Raw genomic sequence first — 27,301 nt, 5'->3', positions numbered from 1 at the left:
GTATGACATTGGTAGAGCAGTTAGCTCTGGATTGTATATGTAATTAAAATATTTGGAAAAATTGATGGCCCAGATTGTATGTATCTAATATAATCTGAACCAGAGATGGGTTCAATCATGACTTCCTGATCTGGTGAGGTACAGTAGAGGCCCCATGCACTTGAAAGGGAGCTCTATGATGGCTCTGTACAAAACTGAGCCATAATATGGCCGTGAAGCATAAGGGTATGTTCACACGGCGGGGGTCCGTAACGGCTGAAATTACGGGGATGTTTCAGCCTGAAAACATCCCCGTAATTTCAGCCGTACCGGCATGTGCGGGCGCTTGAACGCCGCGTCAATTACGGCCGTAATTAGCGCTGCTATTCATTGGAGTCAATGAATAGCGGCTCCAATTACGGCCAAAGAAGTGACAGGTCACTTCTTTGACGCGGGCGTCTATGTACGCGCCGTCATTTGACAGCGGCGCGTAAATATACGCCTCGTGTGAACAGACAAACGTCTGCCCATTGCTTTCAATGGGCAGATGTTTGTCAGCGCTATTGAGGCGCTATTTTCAGACGTAATTCGGGGCAAAAACGCCCGAATTACGTCCGTAAATAGGCCGTGTGAACATACCCTAAGGTCTAAAAGTGTGTTGTGTTTATATACAGTAAAAAATTCTTGAACCTTTTTTTGTGGGATATCCTACGAACTGCCACAAAAATGTAATGGTTAACTAGAGTGCAATGCAAATTATTAGAGTGGTTCCAATGTGCCCTTATATTGTGGGAAAGAAATTCACATACATATTTTCAAAGACATTTAGCAAGTCATGTAGTATCCAACTTCTATAAATAAATCTAAAAGCAGAATATATATATTTATATATATATATATATATATATATATATATATATATATATATACAGTGAAGGAAATAAGTATTTGATCCCTTGCTGATTTTGTAAGTTTGCCCACTGTCAAAGACATGAACAGTCTAGAATTTTTAGGTTAGGTTAATTTTACCAGTGAGAGGTAGATTATATAAAAAAAAAAGAAATTCACATAGTCAAAATTATATATATTTATTTGCATTGTGCACAGAGAAATAAGTATTTGATCCCCTACCAACCGTTAAGAGTTCAACCTTCTCCAGACCAGTTACACGCTCCAAATCAACTTGGTGCCTGCATTAAAGATAGCTGTCTTAAATGGTCACCTGTATAAAAGACTCCTGTCCACAGACTCAATTAATCAGTCTGACTCTAACCTCTACAACATGGGCAAGACCAAAGAGCTTTCTAAGGATGTCAGGGACAAGATCATAGACCTGCACAAGGCTGGAATGGGCTACAAAACCATAAGTAAGACGCTGGGTGAGAAGGAGACAACTGTTGGTGCAATAGTAAGAAAATGGAAGACATACAAAATGACTGTCAATCGACATCGATCTGGGGCTCCATGCAAAATCTCACCTCGTGGGGTATCCTTGATCCTGAGGAAGGTGAGAGCTCAGCCGAAAACTACATGGGGGGAACTTGTTAATGATCTCAAGGCAGCTGGGACCACAGTCACCAAGAAAACCATTGGTAACACATTACGCCGTAATGGATTCAAATCCTGCAGTGCCCGCAAGGTCCCCCTGCTCAGGAAGGCACATGTACAGGCCCGTCTGAAGTTTGCAAATGAACATCTGGATGATTCTGAGAGTGATTGGGAGAAGGTGCTGTGGTCAGATGAGACTAAAATTGAGCTCTTTGGCATTAACTCAACTCGCCGTGTTTGGAGGAAGAGAAATGCTGCCTATGACCCAAAGAACACCGTCCCCACTGTCAAGCATGGAGGTGGAAACATTATGTTTTGGGGGTGTTTCTCTGCTAAGGGCACAGGACTACTTCACCGCATCAATGGGAGAATGGATGGAGCCATGTACCGTCAAATCCTGAGTGACAACCTCCTTCCCTCCACCAGGACATTAAAAATGGCTCGTGGCTGGGTCTTCCAGCACGACAATGACTCGAAACATACAGCCAAGGCAACAAAGGAGTGGCACAAAAAGAAGCACATTAAGGTCATGGAGTGGCCTAGCCAGTCTCCAGACGTTAATCCCATTGAAAACTTATGGGGGGAGCTGAAGATCCGAGTTGCCAAGTGACAGCCTCGAAATCTTAATGATTTCCAGATGATCTGCAAAGAGGAGTGGGCCAAAATTCCATCTAACATGTGTGCAAACCTCATCATTAACTACAAAAAACATCTGCCTGCTGTGCTTTCCAACATGGGTTTTGCCATCAAGTATTAAGTCTTGTTTGCCAAAGGGATCAAATACTTCTTTCTCTGTGCACAATGCAAATAAATATATATAATTTTGACAATGTGATTTTCTTTTTTTTTTTTTATATAATCTATCTCTCACTGGTAAAATTAACCTAGCCTAAAAATTCTAGACTGTTCATGTCTTTGACAGTGGGAAAACTTACAAAATCAGCAAGGGATCAAATACTTATTTCCTTCACTGTATATATATATATATATATATATATATATATATATATATATATATATATATGTATATATACTAATCCCCCAAGGATTAGAGTATCATCAAAAAGTTACTTTATTTCAATAATTCACTTCAAAAAGTGAAACTCCTATATTATATAGATTCATTACACGGAGTGATCTATTTCCATCATTTTTCTCTTTTAATGTTGATGATTATGGCTAGCAGTTGATAAAAACCCAAAATGTAGTCTTTCAGAAAATTTGAATATTAAATAAGCCCAATTTCAAAAATGATTTTTAATACCGAAATGTTGGCCTACTGAAAACTATGTGCAGTATATGCACTCAATACTTGGTCGGGGCTCCTTTTGCATGAATTACTGCACCACAGCGGCTTTGCATGGAGGCGATCAGCCTGTGGCACTGCTGAGGTGTTATGGACGCCCAGGTTGCTTTGATAGCGGCCTTCAGCTCGTCTGCATTGTTGGGTCTGGTATCTCTCATCTTCCTCTTGACAATACCCCATAGATTCTCTATGGGGTTTAGGTCAGGCGAATTTGCTGGCCAATCAAGCACAGTGATACTGTGGTTATTAAACCAGGTATTGGTACTTTTGGCAGTGAGGGCAGGTGCCAGTCCTGCTGGAGAATGAAATCAGCATCTCCATAAAGCTTGTCAGCAGAGGGAAACATGAAGTGCTATAAAATTTCCTGGTAGATGGTTGCGTTAACTCTGGACTTGATATAACACAGTGGACCAACACCAGCAGATGACGTGGTTCCCCAAACCATCACTGACTGTGAAAACTTCACACTGGATAGCAAGCAACTTGGATTGAGTGCCTCTCCACTCTTCCTCCGGACTCTGGGACCTTGATTTCCAAATTAAATGCAAAATTGACTTTTATCTGAAAACAGGACTTTGGACCACTGAGTAACAGACCAGTCCTTTTTCTCCTTAACCTTAGGAAAGATGCTTCTGACGTTGTCTCTGGGTCATTAGTGGCTTGACACAAGGAATGCGACAGGTAGCCCATGTCCTGGATATGTCTGTGTGTGGTAGCTATTCAAGTACTGACTCCTGCCGCAGTCCACTCCTTGTGAATTTCCCCCAGATTCTTGAATGGCCTTTTCTTGACAATCCTTTCAAGGCTGCGGTTATCCCTGTTGCTTGTGCACCTTTTTCTACCATACTTTTTCCTTCCTCTCAACTTTCCATTAATATGCTTGGATACAACACTCTGTGAACAGCCAGCTTCTTTAGCAATGTCCTTTTGTGGGTTACCCTCCTTGTGGAGGGGTGTTAATTACAGTCTTCTGGATAACTGTTAAGTCAGCAGCCTTCCCCATGATTGTGTGGCCTACTGAACCAGACTGTTGGACCATTTAAAGGCTTAGGAAACCTTCGAAGGTGGTGTGTGTTGATTAGCTGAATAGTGTGTGACACCATGAGTCTACAATCTTCAACTTTTACCCAATATTATAATTTTCTGAAAGACTAAATTTTGGGTTTTCATTAACTGTTAGCCATAATCATCAACATTAAAAGGAAAAAATGCTGGAAATTGATCACTCTGTGTGTAATGAATCTATATAATATAACAGTTTCACTTGTTGAATTTAATTACTGAAATAAATAAACTTTTTGATGATATTCGAATTAATTAAGAAGGACTAGTATATATATACACTACCGTTCAAAAGTTTAGGGTCACTTAGAAATTTTTGAAAATCAAAGAAAAGCACAGTTTTTTTCAATGAAGATAATATTAAATCAATCAGAAATACACTCTATACATTGTCAATGTGCTAAATGACTATTCTAGCTGCAAACGTCTGGTTTTTAATGCAATATCTACATAGGTGTATAGAGGCCCATTTCCAGCAACCATCACTCCAGTGTTCTAATGGTACATTGGGTTTGCTAACTGTGTTAGAAGGCTAATGGATGATTAGAAAACACTTGAAAACCCTTGTGAAATTATGTTAGCACCGCTGTAAACAGTTTTGCTGTTTAGAGGAGCTATAAAACTGACCTTCCTTTGAGCTAGTTGAGAATCTGGAGCATTACATTTGTGGGTTCGATTAAACTCTCAAAATGGCTAGAAAAGAGAGCTTTCATGTGAAACTCGACAGTCTATTCTTGTTCTTATAAATGAAGGCTATTCCATGCGAGAAATTGCCAAGAAACTGAAGATTTCCTACAACGGTGTGTACTACTCCCTTCAGAGGGCAGTACAATCAGGCTCTAACCAGAGTAGAAAGAGAAGTGGGAGGCCCCGCTGCACAACTGAGCAACAAGACAAGTACATTAGAGTCTCTAGTTTGAGAAATAGACGCCTCACAGGTCCTCAACTGGAAGCTTCAATAATAATAATAATAATCTTTATTTATATAGCGCCAACATATTACGCAGCACTTTACAATTTAGAGGGAACATGAAACAAACAATAGCAGACATTACATAGTGACAAAGTTCATTTACAATTCAAACCTGGGGAGTGAGGACCCTGCTCGCAAGAGCTTATAATCTATGAGGAAATAAGGGAGACACAAAGTGTAACAGTGTTTGTTCTGTACAATGGTCCGGCCATTTTTATACACATGGGGTGGTACACATAAAGCTGCATGAGCCGTACACCAGCCAGTATCCATGTATGACGGACATTAAAGAGGCTCTGTCACCAGATTTTGCAACCCCTATCTGCTATTGCAGCAGATAGGCGCTGCAATGTAGATTACAGTAACGTTTTTATTTTTAAAAAACGAGCATTTTTGGCCAAGTTATGACCATTTTTGTAGTTATGCAAATGAGGCTTGCAAAAGTCCAAGTGGGTGTGTTTAAAAGTAAAAGTCCAAGTGGGCGTGTATTACGTGTGTACATCGGGGCGTTTTTAATACTTTTACTAGCTGGGCTTTCTGACGAGAAGTATCATCCACTTCTCTTCAGAACGCCCAGCTTCTGCCAGATCACGCTGTGACGTCACTCACAGGTCCTGCACTGGCCAATTCAAGGGCTTGTCACCCTCCCAAGCCATGCAGGCGGATATGCTGGATCTCCGAGCTAGGCAGGACCAGCTCCTCGTGGCCGTAGACGCTATGGCGCAGCAGCTAGGGACGCTAGTTGCCTCTATTCCTGCTTCTGTGCAAGTTTCTCAAGCCGACCCTCCTGTTGCTCCTCCTGGCAGTTCCTGTACGGACCCTCGGTTCTTGCTGCCATTGCCCTCTCGGTTCGATGGAGACGCCAGTGCTTGTCGGGGGTTCCTGAACCAATGCCGCATTCATTTAACCCTGCACTCTCGGGCATTTCCGTCAGATGGAGCCAAGATCGCATTTATCATCTCCCTCCTGACCGGCAAGGCCCTGACATGGGCTAACCCTATCTGGGAACGTCAGGGACCCGAGACTTCCAGGAGTTCGCACGAATTTTCCGAACCGTTTTTGAGGAACCAGGACGAGTCTCATCAGCCGCCACCGCCATCTTCAACCTTGGCCAAGAGGACAACTCCGTGGGCGAGTATACTATTCAGTTCCGGACTCTGGCAGGAGAGCTATCCTGGAACAATGAGGCATTTGTGGCATCCTATTGGCATGGCCCGAGATCAAGGACGAACTGCCTGCTCGAGACCTGCCTCCCGCGTTGGACGACTTGATTCTGCTTGCCACTCGGGTTGACATAAGGCTGAGGGAGAGATCCCATGAAGTTCGTCAGAAGCGCCGGCGTCCTAGACTGGCGCCCAACTTTCAGCAACCCCTCTTGCCTGCTTCTATCGCTTTGCCTGAGGTTCCGATGCAAGTTGACCGACTAAAATTATCGGTGTAAAGGATCTGCCAGGCACTACATCTGTGGATACTCCCAGGATTAATCAATCGACACCTGAGGCCGGACCTCTTAGACTGACTCCGGCTCCCACCAATCAGGGTGGCAGGCTCAGGAGTGGGAGAGCCTATCGCGGCCTGGTCAGTCAGAGTTAGCTCCGCCCCCTGTCCATTTATACCTGCCGTTTTCTCGTCCTCATTGCTTGTGATTCTTCCTGGTTTCCTGGCCCCGCTACAGCCTTGCTCCAGCCTGCTACTGCCTTGCTTCAGCCTTGCTACAGCTTCCGCTTATCCTGCTTCGCTCTGACCCCGGCTTGCTTCCTGCTCCTTGCTCTGCGTTCGTAGTCTTCGTGTCATCCTGGTTCTGACTGGCTCGTTGACCACTCTGGTTTCCTCACGGTGTTCCGTGGGTTGCTGCCCCTTCCCTTGCTTGTTCCCTGTTTGTATTCCCTTGCACTTAGTCAGCGTAGGGACCGCCGCCCAGTTGTACCCCATCGCCTAGGGCGGGTCGTTGCAAGTAGGCAGGGACAGGGCGGTGGGTAGATTAGGGCTCACTTTCCCCTTCCCCTTCTTCCTGCCATAACAATCGGTCCAGGAGAAACAGCGCAGGTGCACCGCTGGACTGTGCTTATATTGCGGCCTCGCTGGCCACGTCGTGCGTCTGTGTCCTCACAAGCCAAAAAACCCCAGCGCCTAGGCTTGGTTGGAGAGACAACCCTGGGCGTCAACACATTAAAGCAAGAACTCACCTCCAAACTATTTATTCCTGTAAGCATTATTGCTGGCGAGAGGTCTCATCAGGTCTCCGCATATCTGGACTCCGGCTCTGCAGCCAACTTCATCTGCCAGGATCTTGTGGATCTCCTACAGTTGCCCACTATCCCGCTTGAAAGGCCGTTGATCGTTGCCTCGGTGGATGGACTGCCATTACCAGACCCAGTTGTGTCCATAACCAAGCCATTGAAACTCCAAGTGGGAGCCCTTCATGCTGAGATCATCTCTCTGTTCGTCCTATCCAAGGCCGTCAACCCCGTGCTTTTGGGGTTGCCTTGGCTTCGTCTGCACGCCCCCGTCCTGGATTGGAACTCTGGAGAGGTTCTCCAGTGGGGCCCGAAGTGTCTTGACCGCTGTCTGAGTCACATCCAGTCGCCACAGCCTGCTCCTCTTCAGTCGTTGGCAGGTTTGCCCCTCTGTTTCTCTATGTTCGGCGATGTCTTCAATGAAAAAGGAGGCCGAGACCTTGCCGCCACACCGGGCATATGACTGCCCAATCGACCTGGTTCCGGAATCGTCTCCTCCTCGTGGTAGAGTGTATCCTCTCTCCTTGCCAGAGACCCAGTCCATGTCGGCTTACATCAAGGAGAACCTGGAGAGGGGTTTCATTCGTAAATCTTCATCCCCGGCCGGAGCAGGGTTCTTCTTTGTTAAAAAGAAAGATGGATCATTACGACCTTGTATCGACTACCGAGGCCTAAACCAGATCACGGTGAAGAACAGGTACCCTCTGCCTTTAATTTCGGAACTGTTTGATCGCATACGGGGGGCGAATTTTTTTTCTAAACTGGACCTGCGGGGGGCTTATAATCTGATCCGGATTCGTCGAGGTGACGAGTGGAAGACTGCCTTTAATACTCGTGATGGGCATTACGAATACTTAGTCATGCCCTTCGGCCTGTGTAACGCTCCCGCAGTATTCCAAGAATTTGTCAATGACATTTTTCGTGATCTCCTGTATGTTTGTGTTGTGGTGTATCTCGATGACATTCTGATTTTTTCCCCAGACCCAGTAACTCATCGAAGTCATGTCCGCCAGGTGTTGCTCCGTCTAAGAGAGAATCGACTTTACGCCAAATTGGAGAAGTGTGTGTTCGAGAAGAAGTCTCTATCCTTCCTGGGCTATATTATCTCAAATCAGAGTCTCAAGATGGATCCCCAGAAGGTAAAGGCCGTCCTGGAGTGGCCACGCCCCCAAGGCTTAAAGGCCATCCAACGCTTTCTAGGATTCGCCAACTTCTACCGACTCTTCATCCCCAACTTCTCATCTTTGACAGCACCTATCTCCACCCTCACTAAGAAAGGTATGAATGCCAAGTTATGGACCCCGGAGGCTGAAGCCGCATTTGAATACTTAAAGAAAGCCTTCACATCTGCCTCCATTCTGCACCATCCGGACGTGTCCTTACAGTTTTCGTTAGAGGTGGACGCCTCCTCGGTGGGTGCTGGTGCACTGTTGTTCCAGAAAAGACTGAAAGGCAAGGCCGTGGTATGTGGTTACTATTCCAAGCTGTTTTCTCCCGCAGAGCGTAACTACTCGATTGGGGACCGGGAGTTACTGGCCATCAAACTGGCTCTGCAGAAGTGGAGACACCTACTGGAAGGCGCGGTTCACCCTATCCTGATCTTCACGGATCACAAGAATTTGACCTACATACAGACGGCCCAGCTGTTGAATCCTCGTCAAGCCAGGTGGTCGTTGTTCTTTGCTCGGTTCCGGTTCGAACTCCACTACCATCCCGCCAACAAGAATGTGAGGGCCGATGCCTTGTCTAGATCTTTCGAAACCGAGGACGCCATGGAATCTCCACAGAATATCATTGACCCATCCTGTATCTTCTCTGTGAATCCCCTGCAAGTCAGAGACATTCCTCCGGGTAGGACTTTTGTGCGTCTGGCTGACCGAGGAAGAATTCTTCGCTGGGGTCATAACTCTAAGCTGGCAGGTCACGCGGGTGCTCGTAAGACCCAAGATTTAATCACTCGTCAGTTCTGGTGGCCCACGCTGCCCAAAGATGTCATGGACTTTGTCTCCTCGTGCACAGTCTGTGCAGCAAATAAAGTTGCTCACTCCAGACCTGCGGGCTTGCTCCAACCACTGCCTGTGCCCGTTGCCCCGTGGCAACATGTCGCTATGGACTTCGTCACGGATCTTCCTCCTTCTGCGAGTTGCAGTGTGATCTGGGTGGTGGTGGATCGATTTTCCAAGATGGCTCACTTCATCCCGTTGACCGCTCTGCCGTCTGCTACGCGGTTGGCTGACCTCTTCATACAGCACATCTTCCGTCTGCACGGATAGCCCCTGCATATTGTCTCGGACAGAGGTGTCCAGTTTACCTCGAAGTTTTGGAGAGCACTCTGCGGGCTCCTTGGTGTGAAATTGGACTTCTCCTCGGCCTATCATCCACAGTCCAACGGGCAAGTCGAGAGAGTTAACCAGATTATGGAGAACTACCTACGTCACTTTGTGTCCAGGCGCCATGATGATTGGGTGCAGTTGCTCCCGTGGGCAGAGTTCTCCTATAACAACCACACCAGTGAGTCGACCACATCCAGTCCATTTTTCATCGTCCACGGCCAACATCCTCGTATACCTCTTCCTGTTTCTACAATGTCCCAGGTGCCTGCAGCCGACTCCACCTTCAGGGACTTTCTACAGATATGGCAATAGACCCGATCTTCTATCCTCTTGGCGGTGGACCGCATGAAGAGAAAGACAGACACAAGAAGACGGGCGCCTCCGCAGTTCCTTCCAGGGACTAAAGTCTGGCTGTCTTCTAGGAATATCCGGCTGAAGATGCCGTCATGCAAATTTGCCCCGAGGTTCCTTGGTCCCTTTGAAGTCCTGCTACAAATTAACCCGGTATCCTACAAGCTGCGGCTCCCCCCCACTCTCAGGATTCCTAACTCCTTTCACGTCTCCCTGCTAAAACCGGTGGTCCTGAACCGCTACTCCAGTACTCCTAGTCCCACAGTGGTTCCTGCCGGCCCATCTAGGACTTTCGAGGTAAAGGAGAAGGTGGGAGGAAGGACATTTTATTTGGTGGACTGGAGGGGGTTCGGCCCAGAAGAGAGGTCTTGGGAGCCAGAGGAGAACATCGATGCCCCTGTTCTTGTGAGGAAGTTTCTCTCTCGCTCTGGTCCCAAGAAGAGGGGGCGTAAGAGGGGGTATACTGTAACGTCTATGGCCACGGCCCGTCGATCGGTCGTTAACCCCGACGGCCGTGGCCATGGACAGCTTACCTGCCTGCAGCATCGTCCCCCAGTCAGGCGCCGGCACTCTCTTCCGGATTCCGAGTGTCTCCGGCGGGTGCGCGCGCCCGCGCGTGCACGGCCTTAAAGGGCCAGTGCGCGCGCTTTTGTAAAAACTGTAATCTGGCCCAGGATGCCCTGGGCTATAAAAAGGGCTCTGCCCTTTTGCCCTTTGCCAGAGCGTTGTTAGTTTTCCCATTGTTCGTCTTGCTTATGGTCTCCCAGTGTCTTCCAGCCTCCCAGTGTACCTTGCTCCTGTATTCCGTATCCCGTATCCTGTTTCCGTGCTACCTAGTGCTATTGCCGTGCTGTGCTACCTGCCGTGCTGTGCTACAGTCTACGCTATCCTGCTACGCCTCACCGAACGACTTCCCACCACCTGGTTCTGGACGTGTCCGCCTCGCCACTGGCTACGATTGCCTCAGGTACTCTCTCTGAACCATTGAACTGTGTACCTTCCGGTTTGGCCAGCTGCCATCCCCGCTATGCGGTATGGCCCAGTGGGTCCACACCCCGCATCGTGACATCCACACCCCGCAGCGTGACAGTGGCAAAGAAAAAGCCATATCTGAGACTGGCTAATATAAGGAAAAGATTAATATGGGCAAAAGCACACAGACATTGGACAGAGGAAGATTGGAAAAAAGTGTTATGGACAGACGAATCGAAGTTTGAGGTGTATGGATCACACAGAAGAACATTTGTGAGACGCAGAACAACTGAAAAGATGCTGGAAGAGTGCCTGACGCCATCTGTCAAGCATGGTGGAGGTAATGTGATGGTCTGGGGTTGCTTTGGTGCTGGTAAAGTGGGAGATTTGTACAAGGTAAAAGGGATTTTGAATAAGGAAGGCTATCACTCCATTTTGCAACGCCATGCCATACCCTGTGGACAGCGCTTGATTGGAGCCAATTTCATCCTACAACAGGACAATGACCCAAAGCACACCTCCAAATTATGCAAGAACTATTTAGGGAAGAAGCAGGCAGCTGGTATTCTATCTGTAATGGAGTGGCCAGCGCAGTCACCAGATCTCAACCCCATAGAGCTGTTGTGGGAGCAGCTTGACTGTATGGTACTCAAGAAGTGCCCATCAAGCCAATCCAACTTGTGGGAGGGCCTTCTGGAAGCATGGGGTGAAATTTCTCCCGATTACCTCAGCAAATTAACAGCTAGAATGCCAAAGGTCTGCAATGCTGTAATTGCTGCAAATGGAGCATTCTTTGACGAAAGCAAAGTTTGAAGGAGAAAATTATTATTTCAAATAAAAATCATTATTTCTAACCTTGTCAATGTCTCGACATTTTGCAACTCATTTGATAAATATAAGTGTGCGTTTTCATGGAAAACACAAAATTGTCTGGGTGACCCCAAACTTTTGAACGGTAGTGTGTGTATGTATATATATATATATATATATATATATATATATATATATATATATATATATATATATATAGGTATACACTGGTTTATATTGTTAGTGGGACATGAGTTTTTTTCTTACTGAACACTGACTGTGTTTTCACAGTTACATACCGGAAGCATATGATTACAGGGAACATTCAGTCAGTACTATATACAAAACCTTTTTTAAAATAAACAAAAAGCTTCCCATATTTTCCACATCTCGGGAAATCCTCTGCTTTGAGGTATTCACAGATTTACAGCCTAAAAGTCTATGGTGAGATGACACATTACATGAAACAGAATATCAACAAAGCAAACTTGTAAACTGGATTGGTCAGGCATTGTGCCAGTCTAAATCTGGAAGGTATTTGGAGTTGTTCTCATGTCAGCATTGTGTTGACTAGTTTAAGGATGTTTCCATATCATTCATTCTGTTGGAGGAGTACTCTGAAGTATCTAATGGAAACAACAGGGCAGTTCATTATATGCCACATATATGTTTCAAATTTATTACTTTATGGAAGAAAACAATTTGTTCTTGACCTCAGTGTTTCGTTAACTGTCTGGTATATGTAATTGTGTAATGTTATTTTAGAAACTGTCTCCAGTATTTAAAGGGAATGTGTTGCCAGAAAAACATGTTTTTTTTTTTTAAAATTAAACATTTAGTGTGTGGGTGATTAAACATTGTTCAAATTTTTTTTATTTTTTTCACGAGTCAGGAAATATTATAAATTAATTCTAATTTATAATACTACCCATTTTTGGTCACTAGATGGAGCTATTCCCAAAATTGCAGCTTTGCAAAATTGGGTAAAAAGCCCTCGCTCTAGTGAGCTCTCAGCATCCCCCCCTCCTTTATCCTGGCTAGTGCCGGGATAAACGAGGGGTTTGAACGGTGTAACCTCCTACACTGTGTGTCGCCATTTTTGGAGCTAACACACAGTGTAGTAGGTTTACATACAGTAGTAAACACACACAAACACGAACATACATTGAAATCTCTTACCTGCTCCTGCCGCCGCGGCTCCCTCCGGCCCGTCCGCTCCGTTTGCTGCCGCTGGTCCAAGTGCACAAATCCGGAAGCCGCGACCGGAAGTAGTAATATTACTGTCCGGCCGCGACTTCCGGTCCACAGAAAAATGGCGCCGGACGGCTCCAATTTCGAATTGGACTGTGTGGGAGCGGCGCATGCGCAGTTCCCACACAGACGCCGTACACTGAAGTCAATGGGACGGGAGCCGTTCTCAGTCCCTATGGGACTGTGGCTGCCGTATTCCATGTCTGTATGTGTCGTTAATCGACACACACAGAAATGGAACAAAAAATGGCAGCCCCCATAGGGAAGAAAAAGTGTAAAAATAAGAAAAAGTAAAACACAAACACACAAATGAATATAAACGTTTTTAATAAAGCACTAACATCTTTAACATATAAAAAAATAATTTGTGATGACACTGTTCCTTTAAGATTATACTGAAAGGATGCCAGTGGTTGCCAACAAGCCACAATCCTAGTGCCTGCCACATATTATAAGTGTATTATGCTGTTCAACATGTATAGAACTGGCAAAGGGAATTGTTGATGCTTACAGTGCAGGGACGTAGCTATAGGGGTTGTAGAGGTAGCAGACACTACTGGAGACTGAGGTGGTCCAATGGCCCTTCTGCCACATAAGACTTTAGTATTATAAATGGCATATAGGAGCTTCAAGTTACGTCTCCGTTGATGAATACAAGGAGGTATACTCTCAACCCTAAATGAGCAGATGATTTTGATGGTTTTCTATCATTTAATTAAATGTGATTGTGGCTCATTCCAGCAGCATGTCTTGAGAAGTTTCTTTGTTTAGAGGGGACATTGCACAAAAATTAGAAATGCCCCAAAAATTGCATTTTTAACCTATAAAGTTAAAATAAGTAGGAATGAAATGAACAATTTACATGTCTTCATCCAATGTCCCTTAATAAAGAATAATTCTGCACTTAGGATATCTGACGGAAATGAGCTATGCAAAAAACTTTTGTTTTAGGAACGCCTCACTGTGTTAGGGCTTTTGATTGTTTTAGTTTTACTTGCCCTACTGTTGTAAACTATCCCCACGGTTCTCCCCATTGCAGCCATGGCTTCCACCATGGCCGAAATATCTGGCATTGATAAGTGCTAACAAGCCTGAAACACTGGGGTCATGAACCATATATAGATCTATTTACCATTACGAATTCTTACTCAAATAGTACAATTTTGCAGATTTGTCTCAAGTTGGTTTATGACTTGCAGCACCACAACAATAAATCAACACATTTGTAAGTGCAGAATATGAAGATCTTTTCTCCTGTAAAACATAGTGGCGCTTTTTTCTGACTTCTGATTGGATCCTGAAACTGTTAATTGCATCTGAACTTTTGTTTTTCAGAATTATGGCCTGGAAACCGACAACATGAAAAACTTGGTGCTAAAACTCAGATCAGCTTCTAACAACCTTCAAAATTATATTGGCCACAGGAGGAAAAGTGCATCTTATGATGGGACTACTTCATATAAACCTCCCAATGAGTTCCTTACATCAGTAGTTGAATTGATTGGCTCAGCCAAAACCCTATTAGCATTTCTGGACAGGTAAGCCTTAATATTTGACAGTTTTGTGTCTTGAATATTAAAGAGGCTCTGTCATCAGATTATAAATGCCTACATCTCCTACATAATCAGATCGGTAACAACAGTGGTTTTTATTTTGAAAAACACTAATTTTTGAGCAAGTTATAAACAATTTTAGATTTATGCTAATTATTTTCTTAACCCGTTAGTGACCGGCCCATCATGTTTCTACGTCGGTCACTAACGGGCCTTATTCCGATGCCATAGACTTTTTACGTCGCAGCATCGGAATAAGTTTACAGAGCAGGGAGCTGTCAAATCTCCCTGCTCTCAGCTGCTAGAGGCAGCTGAGGGCTGGGAGCGTCCCTGCTCTGCCGTGTGAGATCGATTTTAGTATCGATCTCACACGTTTAACCCCTCAGATGCGGTGCTCAATAGCGAGCACCGCATCTGAGTGGTTTTGGAGAGAGAGAGGGGACTCCCCCACCGACACCCGGCGATACGATCGCCGAGTGTCTGTGTCTCTAATGGCAGCCGGGGGTCTAATAAAGGCCCCCAGGTCTGCCTGGAGTGAATGCCTGCTAGATCATGCCGCAGGCATGACCTAGCATATGCCTGTCCGTGTTAAACGGACAGGCAGTAATACACTGCAATACAAAAGTATTGCAGTGTATTATAAATGCGATCGCAGAATCGCATATTATAGTCCCCTAGTGGGACTAGTAAAAAAGTGAAAAAAAAGTTTAATAAAGTTAATTAAAAAAAAATGAGAAAAAAAATGAAAAACCCAGCTTTTCCCCTTACAAAATGCTTTACTATTAAAAAAACTAAATAAAGTTAAAAAGTTACACATATTTGGTATCGCCGCGTCCGTAATGACCCCGACTATAAATCTATTACATTATTTAACCCGCATGGTGAACGCCGTAAAAAATAAATAAAAAACTATGGAAAAATTGCTGTTTTCTGTGAATACTGACTTTAAAAAAATGTGATAAAAAGTGATCAAAGAGTCGCATCTACTCCAAAATGGTACCAATAAAAACTACAAGTCGTCCCGCAAAAAAAAAGCCCTCATACAACCGTATCGGCGAAAAAATAAAAACGTTACGGCTCTTCAAATATGGAGACACAAAAACAAATAATTTAGAAAAAAAAGCGTTTTTACTGTTTAAAAGTAGTAAAACATACAAAAACTATACAAATTTGGTATCGTTGCAATCTTAACAACCCGTTGAATAAAGTTATTGTGTTATTTATACCACACGGTAAACGGCGTAGATTTAGGACGCAAAAAAGAGTGGCGAAATGTCAGATTTTTTTCTATTCCCCCCCAAAAAAAAGTTAATAAAAGTTAAGCAATAAATAATATGTACCTAAAAATGGTGCTATTAAAAAATACAACTTGTCCCGCAAAAAACAAGACCTTATACAGCTATGTCGACGTAAAAAAATAAAGGCTATAGCTCTTGGAATGCGACGATTGAAAAACGTAAAAAATAGCTTGGTCATTAAGGTCCAAATTAGGCTGGTCATTAAGGGTTAATGACCCAACTGGGCGTGTTTTTACTTTTTACCAACTGGGTGTTGTACAGAGGAGTGTATGACGCTGACCAATCAGTGACCAATCAGCTTCATACACTTCTCATTGTTCCAGCCCATTGTTACAGTGTGATTGTGCAGTGAAAGAAGCTGGGCTGGAACAATGAGAAGTGTATGACGCTGATTGGTCAGTGTCATACAACGCCCAGTTGGTAAAAAGTAAAACACGCCCAGTTGTCTATTAGGAAACAAATTAGCATAAATCTAAAATTGTTCATAATTTGCTCAAAAATTATCGTTTTCAAAATAAAAACCACTGCGGTTATCTACATTACAGCGCCGATCAGATTATGTAGGAGATAGGGCACTTATAATGTGGTGACAGAGCCTCTTTAACTATTAAATGAAACATACTTGCATCCATTCTTATACCTACTGTGCTCTACAAAACATAATGGAGAGCTAAAGAGCAGTAATTTAAGAGTGGTACAGTAGAAAACCACCAAGTATTAACCCCTTAGTGACCAGCCTATTTCAGACCTTAATGACCAAGCTATTTTTTACGTTTTTCCATCGTCTCATTCAAAGAGCTATAACTTTTTTATTTTTGCGTCGACGTAGCTGTATAAGGTCTTGTTTTTTGCGGGACAAGTTGTAATTTTTAATAGCACCATTTTGGGGAACATAGAATTTATTGATTAACTTTTATTAACTTTTTTTGGTGGGGAATAGAAAAAAAAGTGCAATTTCGCCACCCTTTTTTGCGTTCTAAATTTACGCCGTTTACAATGTGGTAGAAATAACACAATAACCCCAGGTTGTTGCGATTGCAACGATACCAAATTTATATAGTTTTTTTATGTTTTAGTACGTTTAAACACTTTTTTTTCAAAATTATTTGTTTTTGTGTCTCCATATTTGAAGACCCATAACTTTTTTATAGTTTTTTGCGGGACGACTTGTAGTTTTTATTGGTACCATTTTGGAGTAGATGCGACTTTTTGATCACTTTTTATCACGTTTTTTTTAAGGCAGGATTCAAAGCAAACAGCAATTTTTGCATTGTTTTTTATTTTATTTTTTACAACGTTCACCGTGTGGATGCGGCGATACCAAATATGTGTGATTTTTTTACTTTATTTTGTTTTTTAATAGTAAAGCAGTTTGTAAGGGAAAAAAGTGGGCTTTTCTTTTCACTTTATTTTTTTTAAACTTTTTATGAAGCTTTTTTTTTTTACTTTTTTACTAGTCCCACTAGGGAACTTCACTATGCGATTGTCCAATCGCACCTCACTATGCGATTGTCCGACCACATTTCTAATACACTTCAATACTTTTGTATTGCAGTGTATTATGCCTGTCTGTGTAAAACGGACAGGCATCTGCTAGGCCATGCCTCAGGCATGACCTAGCAGGCATACACTACAGGCAGACCTGGGGGCCTTTATTAGGCCCCCGGCTGCCATAGAAGACACAGACACTCGGCGATCTCATTGCCAGGTGCCGGTGGGATGAGATGGATCTCCCTCTCTCTCTCCAAAACAGCTTGCTATTGAGTGCCGCATCTGAGGGGTTAAATGAATGAGATCGATACTGATATCAATCTCACCCATTAGAGCAGGGATGCCACCAGCCCTAAGCTACCTCTGGTAGCTGAGAGCAGGGACATTTAACGGCTCACTGCTCTGTTTATTTATTCCAATGCAGCGCTGTAAAAAGGCTATTGCATCGGAATAAAACCCGTTAGTGGCCGCCGTAAAAACACTATCACTAACGGGCTAAAGGGGTTTTCTGAGCTTATGAAAACACATAGGACCTGTATGTGTCTGAATACTCACCAGATGATGCTCAGAAGTAGTTATTTTTCTTTTTCATTATGTAGATCAGCTCTATGCAGCACTGTTGTTTTGATTTTGCTAGGGCTTTCTCTGGGTGGAATTACCCTGTAAAGGATTAGATTTCACATGATTCCTCTCACAGACCTTGCCTTAACAGCTGCCTGCATGCCCCTCTTACAATTTGTAAGGTTGTACTGTAATTACTCCCTGTCTTCTACTGAGACACAGCTCTGTTCTGCTGTGCATTGGCCACTGTACAAACAGCTGCCTAGCATTAGAAACACAGCAGCGCCAGTGAGGGAAGGACGGGGAGAGCAGGGATCAGTGGAGATAAGAGGTGTGTGATATACTATACTTCAAGGAGGGGGGAGAGGGGAGATAACTACACAGAAGCAGGGGGATAAACACCAGGAGCATAGTCATGTGACAGTACATTAGTAAGTGACTAATCTTACTACAGTTTAACCATTTGCACACAAGTTTTAAAGATCGGAAAACCCCTTAAATTAATGGAATTTCCTCATTTTTGTACAGTTCCTTTGCATAATATAGTCTCCTCTAAATAAGAAATCAAATATATATTTCAGAGTGATTATAACGATAACTGGCCAATGTGTATGAAGTTCAATGATTTATCGGTTATCTTCACCGTTATCTGTGCCGCATTTGGTAAATGTAAATGTCCATCATAATGACATTTACAATAAGCATTGCTGGCTAGAGCATGGCTCTTGCCAGAACTGTCACTAGGCAGCAATGGCGCTACTTGCCCATCCCCACTGGCAGTTTAGATTTTCCTAACGCAAATTACCATTCTGGGGAAGATTGTTCTACGTTTCCTGTGGTTGTGATCTTTCACAGGTCAGCAGCTGTATGTATCGTTTCATTTGGTTTACCAGAATTTTCTATTCTAAATGCACTGAACTCTTAAACTTGTAAACAACTATGATTTTTTTTTTTGTTCTTTCCCATAAGAGGAGATGACAAAAGTAGAACAAATCCTTTGACTTACACTGCTCATGTCATTGAACAGAAACCTAATTTATACTTCCTGTGGCATTTTGATAAAAGACAGACTGCTATCCAGTTAATGAATGTAAAACTTGGCTCACTGTCCGCAGAACATTTATTTCTGTGGTTCAAAGTTAGCTCCTGGAGCTTGTGTGAGAGAGGAAATTGTTATACTGCTTAACGGGAAAAGATGTTCACGGGCCCGTTGACCCACATATATGTTTAGCTTGCCAGCATGTGCTCTTCAAAGAGTTTTAAGCAGTGTTTGTTCATACTTTTTGTTTGGTTACAGGACACCATTTACAGGGATCACTGACTTCTCTTCAACAAAGAACAAAATCATTCAACTTTGTCTGGATTTGACAACCACCGTTCAACAGGTCATTCGATCTCTTTATGATATAGAAGTAGTCTACATTTATCTCATGAAATCTATAAAATCGCACTTTGACCCAAGCAGTAAATTAAAGCAAGAATATGAATATACTAAAGCATGAAGTCAGTACTGAATGCAGTGCACCTATAGAGTACTATAAAACTATACAAAACATATGACATCTGTGTATGTATAGATCGTGTCAAAATCATTCTTATTTGCTCACTAGATACTAGATCTCTAAAAAAAAACATCTACGACAAACCTATGACTTAATGAATAATGCTAATTTTTTTATTGTGTAAGCAGTACCTGTGTGACACGGTTCATATCAAAGTTCCTGACGCTGGAATGTGGCATTGCAGGCAAAGCACAAATACACACAGTTTATGTAATACAAGAAACATCTTTCTTTTGTAGCGGAATGCACTGGGTTATTCTTTTAGTGTTGAACACACAATCTTATTTATAACAGCCAATTTATGGAATTGTGGGTGGCAACAAATATGCCTTGCACTAGACTCACCCTTCTCTTATTAGAGTGCCAACTTCATTGTGTTTGCAATTTTTAAATAGCCAATGAGCTGTATTTAATGAATCATTACTGTTTTTATTTACACTTTTCTTAAAGAGAACCTTTCACCTCCCCATACATGTGCAGCTGAGTGCAGCATGTAATGGGGAGGGCTGCACAAACCCTGAGGCACTTTACATTTTTTCCATACCCTCCTCCGTTATTTAGATATCGGTGCCGTTATATTTGGCGCTCGATATTTAAATAACCCTCTGAACTGTCAATGGGGTGTGTAATGGCAAGGGGGGGCACGCTCTCACTCTTCAGCTCTCGGCAGACAAGGACAAGACTGATCTCTCGCGAGAGATCACAGTCTTGTCCTTGTCTACCGAGAGCTGAAGAGTGAGAGCACACGCTCTCCTCTCACCAGCTCTGCGATGTTACACGCCCCCATGCCATCTATGAAGGACGCTGGGTGAAAGGATTGTATACAAGCATAGGTATAGTGGGATAGATTGGTTTCAAGATGTAGGTATAGAATGGAATAATAAGGGGGCAAAGCTGATACCATAATTGTATAGGCTTATATACGGGGAAGAGACAAACTTTTAAGTGCCCTATCTTGTACATGAGATCGGCGCTGTAATGTAAATTACAGCAGTGTTTTTTTTTTATTTAGAAAAACTATCATTTGCCAATGATTACAGTTCCGGACAGTTGTCCCGCAGCGAGGCAGGGACTCCTAGCGTCGTACATAACTATGATGCCAGGAGCCCGGCTCCCTGCAATGTGTTCGGTCCAGGACTTGCAGTCTAAATACGTTCCGTCCTTTACGGACCGAACATGCTCGTGTGAATTCAGCCTTACTCACATGAAAATATATGTATATGTATAGCCGCCTCGACGCGCGTTTCGTATTAGTTCTCCTCATGAGGCATGTGGGTACGTGTATACTCTAAGGCTATTCCAAATTGGCGTTTACACTTGATATCGTTAACTTTTTCTGCTGTTTGGGACTTATACTTGGTCTACGGACCTTCATTTAATATATCACCACTGTGACATATATTAGGTTTCACATATTGACATGCATCCTTAACATCTTCCTGCTGCCATGCTACTTTCACTAAATGTAGTTAAATAGTACCATACATCAGCATACTCACATGTGAAATATTTAGGCGTTGTATGCACGGTGTTGATATCATCTTTTTTATGTTTTATACATTACAAATTTGTTTGTTTTTATCTCTGTTGTCGATATTAAATTAAAATATATTCTGTAATACAAAAAACATTCTAGCCTATATACTCGGCTGCACATGTATGGGCAGGTGAAAGGTTCTCTTTAAGTCAAACATTGCAATTCGAGTTGGACTGCAACTATTCTTATAATTGAAAATAAGGACTCATTCAGACGAACGTGAATAACTTCCGTTTGCTGCGCAGGGAAATCACACGCAGCACACGGACCCATTTATTTTAATGGGGCTGTTCACACATGCAAAAAAAAAAAAAAAGAAAATCACATTGTCACAATTATATATATTTATTTGCATTTTGCACAGAGAAATAAGTATTTGATCCCTTTGGCAAACAAGACTTAATACTTGGTGGCAAAACCCTTGTTGGCAAGCACAGCAGTCAGACGTTTTTTGTAATTGATGATGAGGTTTGCACACATGTAAGATGGAATTTTGGCCCACTCCTCCTTGCAGATCATCTGTAAATCATTACGATTTCGAGGCTGTCGCTTGGCAACTCGGATCTTCAGCTCCCTCCATAAGTTTTCGATGGGATTAAGGTCTGGAGACTGGCTAGGCCACTCCATGACCTTATTGTGCTTCTTTTTGAGCCACTCCTTTGTTGACTTGGCTGTATGATTCGGGTCATTGTCGTGCTGGAAGACCCAGCCACGAGCCATTTTTAATGTCCTGGTGGAGGGAAGGATTTGACGGTACATGGCTCCATCCATTCTCCCATTGATGGGGTGAAGTAGTCCTGTGCCCTTAGCAGAGAAACACCCCCAAAACATAATGTTTCCACCTCCATGCTTGACAGTGGGGATGGTGTTCTTTGGGTCATAGGCAGCATTTCTCTTCCTCCAAACACGGCGAGTTAAGTTAATGCCAAAGAGCTCAATTTTAGTCTCAGCTGACCACAGCACCTTCTCCCAATCACTCTCAGAATCATCCAGATGTTAATTTGCAAACTTCAGACGAGCCTGTACATGTGCCTTCTTGAGCAGGGGGACCTTGCGGGCACTGCAGGGTTTTAATCCATTACGGCGTAATGTGTTACCAATGGTTTTCTTGGTTACTGTGGTCCCAGCTGCCTTGAGATCATTAACAAGTTCCCCCCGTGTAGTTTTCGGCTGAGCTCTCACCTTCCTCAGAATCAAGGATACCCCACAAGGTGAGATTTTGCATGGAGCCCCAGATCGATGTCGATTGACAGTCATTTTGTATGTCTTCCATTTTCTTACTATTGCACCAACAGTTGTCTCCTTCTCACCCAGCATCTTACTTATGGTTTTGTAGCCCATTCCAGCCTTGTGCAGGTCTATGATCTTGTCCCTGACATCCTTAGAAAGCTCTTTGGTCTTGCCCATGTTGTAGAGGTTAGAGTCAGACTGATTAATTGAGTCTGTGGACAGGAGTCTTTTATACAGGTGACCATTTAAGACCTGTCTTTAATGCAGGCACCAATTTGATTTGGAGCGTGTAACTGGTCTGGAGGAGGCTGAACTCTTAATGGTTGGTAGGGGATCAAATACTTATTTCTCTGTGCACAATGCAAATAAATATATATAATTTTGACAATGTGATTTTCTTTTTTTTTTTTTATATATATAATCTATCTCTCACTGGTAAAATTAACCTAGCCTAAAAATTCTAGACTGTTCATGTCTTTGACAGTGGGCAAACGTACAAAATCAGCAAGGGATCAAATACTTATTTCCTTCACTGTATGCCCCACATTATAAACGGAAACAACAGTGATACTCCAAACAAAACTATTACCAAGCAAATTCCACGCTCCAAAAGCCAAATGGCGCTCCCACCGATCTGAGCCCTACAGCATGCCCAAACAGCTGTTTATGTCCACATATATGGCATCGCCATACCCGGGAGAACCCTTTTAACAACTTCTGAGGTGTGTGTCCCCAGTGGCACAAGCTGGGCACGACATATTTGACAATGAATTGGCATATCTAGGGCATAATTTTAATTTGTACCTTCGGCAGCGCAATCATTTATGGAAAAGACACGTGGGGTGAAAATGCTCACTACACCCCTTAATAAATGTCTTGAGGGGTGTAGTTTCCAAAATGGGGTCACTTCTCAGGGGTTTCTTTTATTTCACATCTGACCCTCTGCAATTGTGAACCAATACTTTATATGTCGCCAAATTAGGCCTCAATTTTACATGGTACTCTTTCACTCCGGAGACCTGTCGAATGTCCAGGCAAAAGATTAGGGCCAAACGTAGGGTGCTTCTAAAACCGGGAAACACCGCATAAAAATTGAGAGCTGTCTTGTTATGGTGGCACAAGCCGGGCACCACATATTGGCGTATCTAAGGAAAAATTCCCATTTTCACTCTCCCACATCGTGTGCACACAAATTTCTGCAAAACACCTGTGGGGTTAACATGCTCACTACACCCCTAGGTGAATACCTTGAGGGTGTTGTTTCCAAAATGGGGTCACTTCTGGAGGGGACTGTTTTGTTTCCACAGGGACTTTGCAAATGCAACATAGCAACCAGAAACCAAATGCAGCAAAATCTGTACACCAAAAGCAAATGGCGCTCCTTCCCTTCTGAGCCCTGCCGTGTGTCTAAACAGTAGTTTATGACCACGTGTGGGGTATTGCCGCACTCCAGAGAAGTTGCTTTACAAATGTTGGGGTTCTTTTTTTCCTTTATTTGTTGAGAAAATTAAAAATTTTGAGCTAAAGCTACATCTTATTGAAGAAAAAGGATTTTTTTTATTTTCACTGCCCAATTCTAATAAAATCTATGAAACACCTGTGGGGTCAAAATGCTCACTACACCCCTAGATGGATTCCTCAAGGGGTGTGGTTTTCTCAATGGAGTCACTTTTTTGGCGTTTTCACTGTTTTGGTCCCTTAGGGGCTTTGCAAATGTGACATGGCCTCCGCATAACATTCCCGCTAAATTTGAGCTCCAAAAGCCAAATGGCGCGCTTTTCCTTTTAAGCCCTGCCGTGTGTCCAAACAGCTGTTTATTACCACATGTGGGGTATTGTTTTACTCGGGAGAAATTGCTTTACAAATGCTGCGGTGCTTTTTCTCCTTTAGTCCTTGTGGAAATTAGAAAAAATTAGCTAAACCTACATTTTCTTTGAAAGAATGTAGATTTTCATTTTCATGGCCCATTTTCAATAATTTCTGCAAAAAACCTGCGGGGTCAAAATGCTCACTATACCCCTAGATAATTTCCTCAAGGGGTGTAGTTTCCCAAATGGGGTCACTTTTGGTGGATTTCCACTGTTTTAGCACCACAAGAGCTCTTCAAACCTGACATGGTGCCTAAAATATTTTCTAATAAAAAGGAGGCCCAAAATCCACTGGGTGCTCCTTTGCTTCTGAGGCCTGTGCTTCAGTCCATTACCGCACTAGGGCCACAGGTGGGGTATTTCTAAAAACTGCAGAATCTGGGCAATAGATATTGAGTTGCGTTTCTCTGGTAAAAACTTCTGTGTTACAAAAAAAATAGATTAAAAATGAATTTCTGCAAAAAAAAAATGAAACATTTAAAGGCTTAAGAAACTTTCTAAATGCTGTTTTGAATACTTTGAGGGGTGAAGATTTTAAAATGGGGTGACTTTTTGGCGGTTTCTAATATATAAGGCCCTAAAAGCCGCTTCACAACTGAACTGGCCCCTGTAAAAATAGCCTTTTTAAATTTTCTTGAAAATGTGAGAAATTGCTGCTAAAGTTCTAAGCCTTGTGATGTCATAGAAAAATAAAAGGACGTTCAAAAAACGATGCAAATATAAAGTAGACATAAGGGGGATGTTAATTAGCAACAATTTTGTGTGGTATAACTGCCTGTCTGACAAGCAGATACATTTACATTTAGAAAAATGCTAATTTTGCAATTTTTCTCACAATTTTGGTGTTTTTCACTGATAAATATTGAATTTATCGACCAAATTTTTCCACTATCATAAAGTCCAATGTCTCACAAGAAAACAGTCTCAGAATCGCTTTGATAGGTAAAAGCATTCCGGAGTTATTACCACATAAAGTGAAATATGTCAGATTTGAAAAAATGGGTCTGGTCCTGAAGGCCAAAATGAGCTTGGTCCTGAAGGGGTTAAAGGGCAAGTAATGGTGTTTATAGAGTTCAAAGTTGTTAGGCAGATTAGGCACAGAGAGAGCATATATATATATATATATATATATATATATATACTACCGTTGAAAAGTTTAGGGTCACTTAGAAATTTCCTTATTTTTGCAAGAAAAGCACAGTTTTTTTCAATGAAGATAACATTAAATTAATCAGAAATACACTCTATACATTGTTAATGTGCTAAATGACTATTCTAGCTGCAAACGTCTGTTTTTTAATGCAATATCTACATAGGTGTATAGAGGCCCATTTCCAGCAACCATCACTCCAGTGTTCTAATGGTACATTGTGTTTGCTAACTGTGTTAGAAGGCTAATGGATGATTAGAAAACACTTGAAAACCCTTGTGCAATAATGTTAGCACCGCTGTAAACAGTTTTGCTGTTTAGAGGAGCTATAAAACTAACCATCCTTTGAGCTAGTTGAGAATCTGGAGCATTACATTTGTGGGTTCGATTAAACTCTCAAAATGGCTAGAAAAAGAGAGCTTTCATCTGAAACTCGACAGTCTATTCTTGTTCTTATAAATGAAGGCTATTCCATGCGAGAAATTGCCAAGAAACTGAAGATTTCCTACAATGGTGTGTACTACTCCCTTCAGAGGACAGCACAAACAGGCTCTAACCAGAGTAGAAAGAGAAGTGGGAGGCCCTGCTGCACAACAAGACAAGCACATTAGAGTCTCTAGTTAGAGAAATAGACGCCTCACAGGTCCTCAACTGGCAGCTTCATTAAATAGTACCCACAAAACGCCAGTGTCAACGTCTACAGTGAAGAGGCGACACCGGGATGCTGGCCTTCAGGGCAGAGTGGCAAAGAAAAAGCCATATCTGAGACTGGCTAATAAAAGGAAAAGATTAATATGGGCAAAAGCACACAGACATTGGACAGAGGAAGATTGGAAAAGAGTGTTATGGACAGACGAATCGAAGTTTGAGGTGTTTGGATCACACAGAGGAACATTTGTGAGACGCAGAACAACTGAAAAGATGCTGGAAGAGTGCCTGACGCCATCTGTCAAGCATGGTGGAGGTAATGTGATTGTGGGGGATCTGCCAGGCACGGCTTCGGGGTTAACGCCCATGGGTGGTCAGTCGGCACCTGAGTCTGTGTCTCTGGGGCTGGCTCCAGCTTCCGCCACTCAGGCTGGCGGGCTTGGGAGTGGGAGAGCCTATCGCAGCCTGGCCAGACTCAGCTAGCTCCCGCCCTCGGTCTATTTGTACCTGCCTTTCCTGTTCCTCCTTGCTTGTGATTCTTCTCGTGTGGTTTCCTGGCCCAGCTACAGCTTCTGACTATTTGATCCTGCTCCATACTGACCCTGGCTTACTGACTACTCTCCTGCTCTGCGTTTGGTACCTTGTACACTGCTGGTTTGACTCGGCTCGTTCACCTCTCTTGTTGCTCACGGTGTTGCCGTGGGCAACTGCCCCATTTCCCTTAGCTTTGTGTACCCTTGTTTGTTTGTCTCGTGCACTTACTGAGCGTAGGGACCGCCACCCAGTTGTACCCTAGGGCGGGTCGTTGCAAGTAGGCAGGGACAGAGTGGCGGGTAGATTAGGGCTCACTTGTCCGTTTCCCTACCCCTATCATTACAGTGATGGTCTGGGGTTGCTTTGCTGCTGGTAAAGTGGGAGATTTGTACAAGGTAAAAGGTATTTTGAATAAGGAAGGCTATCACTCCATTTTGCAACGCCATGCCATAACCTGTGGACAGCGCTTGATTGGAGCCAATTTCATCCTACAACAGGACAATGACCCAAAGCACACCTCCAAATTATGCAAGAACTATTTGGGGAAGAAGCAGGCAGCTGGTATTCTATCTGTAATGGAGTGGCCATCACAGTCACCAGATCTCAACCCCATAGAGCTGTTGTGGGAGCAGCTTGACCGTATGGTGCCCATCAAGCCAATCCAACTTGTGGGAGGGCCTTCTGGAAGCATGGGGTGAAATTTCTCCCGATTACCTCAGCAAATTAACAGCTAGAATGCCAGAGGTCTGCAATGCTGTAATTGCTGCAAATGGAGCATTCTTTGACGAAAGCAAAGTTTGAAGGAGAAAATTATTATTTGAAATAAAAATCATTATTTCTAACCTTATCAATGTCTTGACTATATTTTCTAGTCATTTTGCAACTCATTTGATAAATATAAGTGTGAGTTTTCATGGAAAACACAAAATTGTCTGGGTGACCCCAAACTTTTGAACGGTAGTGTATATGTATATATATATATGTGTGTGTGTGTGTGTATATATATATATATTTATCGATTTCTTCTTTTACATTCAAAGTAAAGAG

General features: G+C 43.0%; 1 protein-coding gene across 2 annotated transcripts in view; it reads left to right on the top strand.

The window, feature by feature from the left end:
- The window catches only part of CNKSR3 (CNKSR family member 3), a 186,109-nt gene that overhangs the window by 117,381 nt on the left and 41,427 nt on the right, over positions 1–27,301 (top strand). For both annotated transcript variants that reach the window (XM_075864361.1, XM_075864362.1), the window contains 2 exons: positions 14,158–14,360; positions 19,023–19,110. In XM_075864361.1, the coding sequence (XP_075720476.1) occupies positions 14,158–14,360; positions 19,023–19,110 (291 nt within the window). The remainder of the gene's footprint in view (positions 1–14,157; positions 14,361–19,022; positions 19,111–27,301) is intronic.

This window comes from Rhinoderma darwinii, chromosome 4 (genome assembly GCF_050947455.1).
Source record: "Rhinoderma darwinii isolate aRhiDar2 chromosome 4, aRhiDar2.hap1, whole genome shotgun sequence".
NCBI lineage: Eukaryota > Metazoa > Chordata > Amphibia > Anura > Rhinodermatidae > Rhinoderma > Rhinoderma darwinii.
Note: the sequence above shows the minus strand (reverse complement) of the source record. Positions and strands in the feature narration are given on the sequence as shown.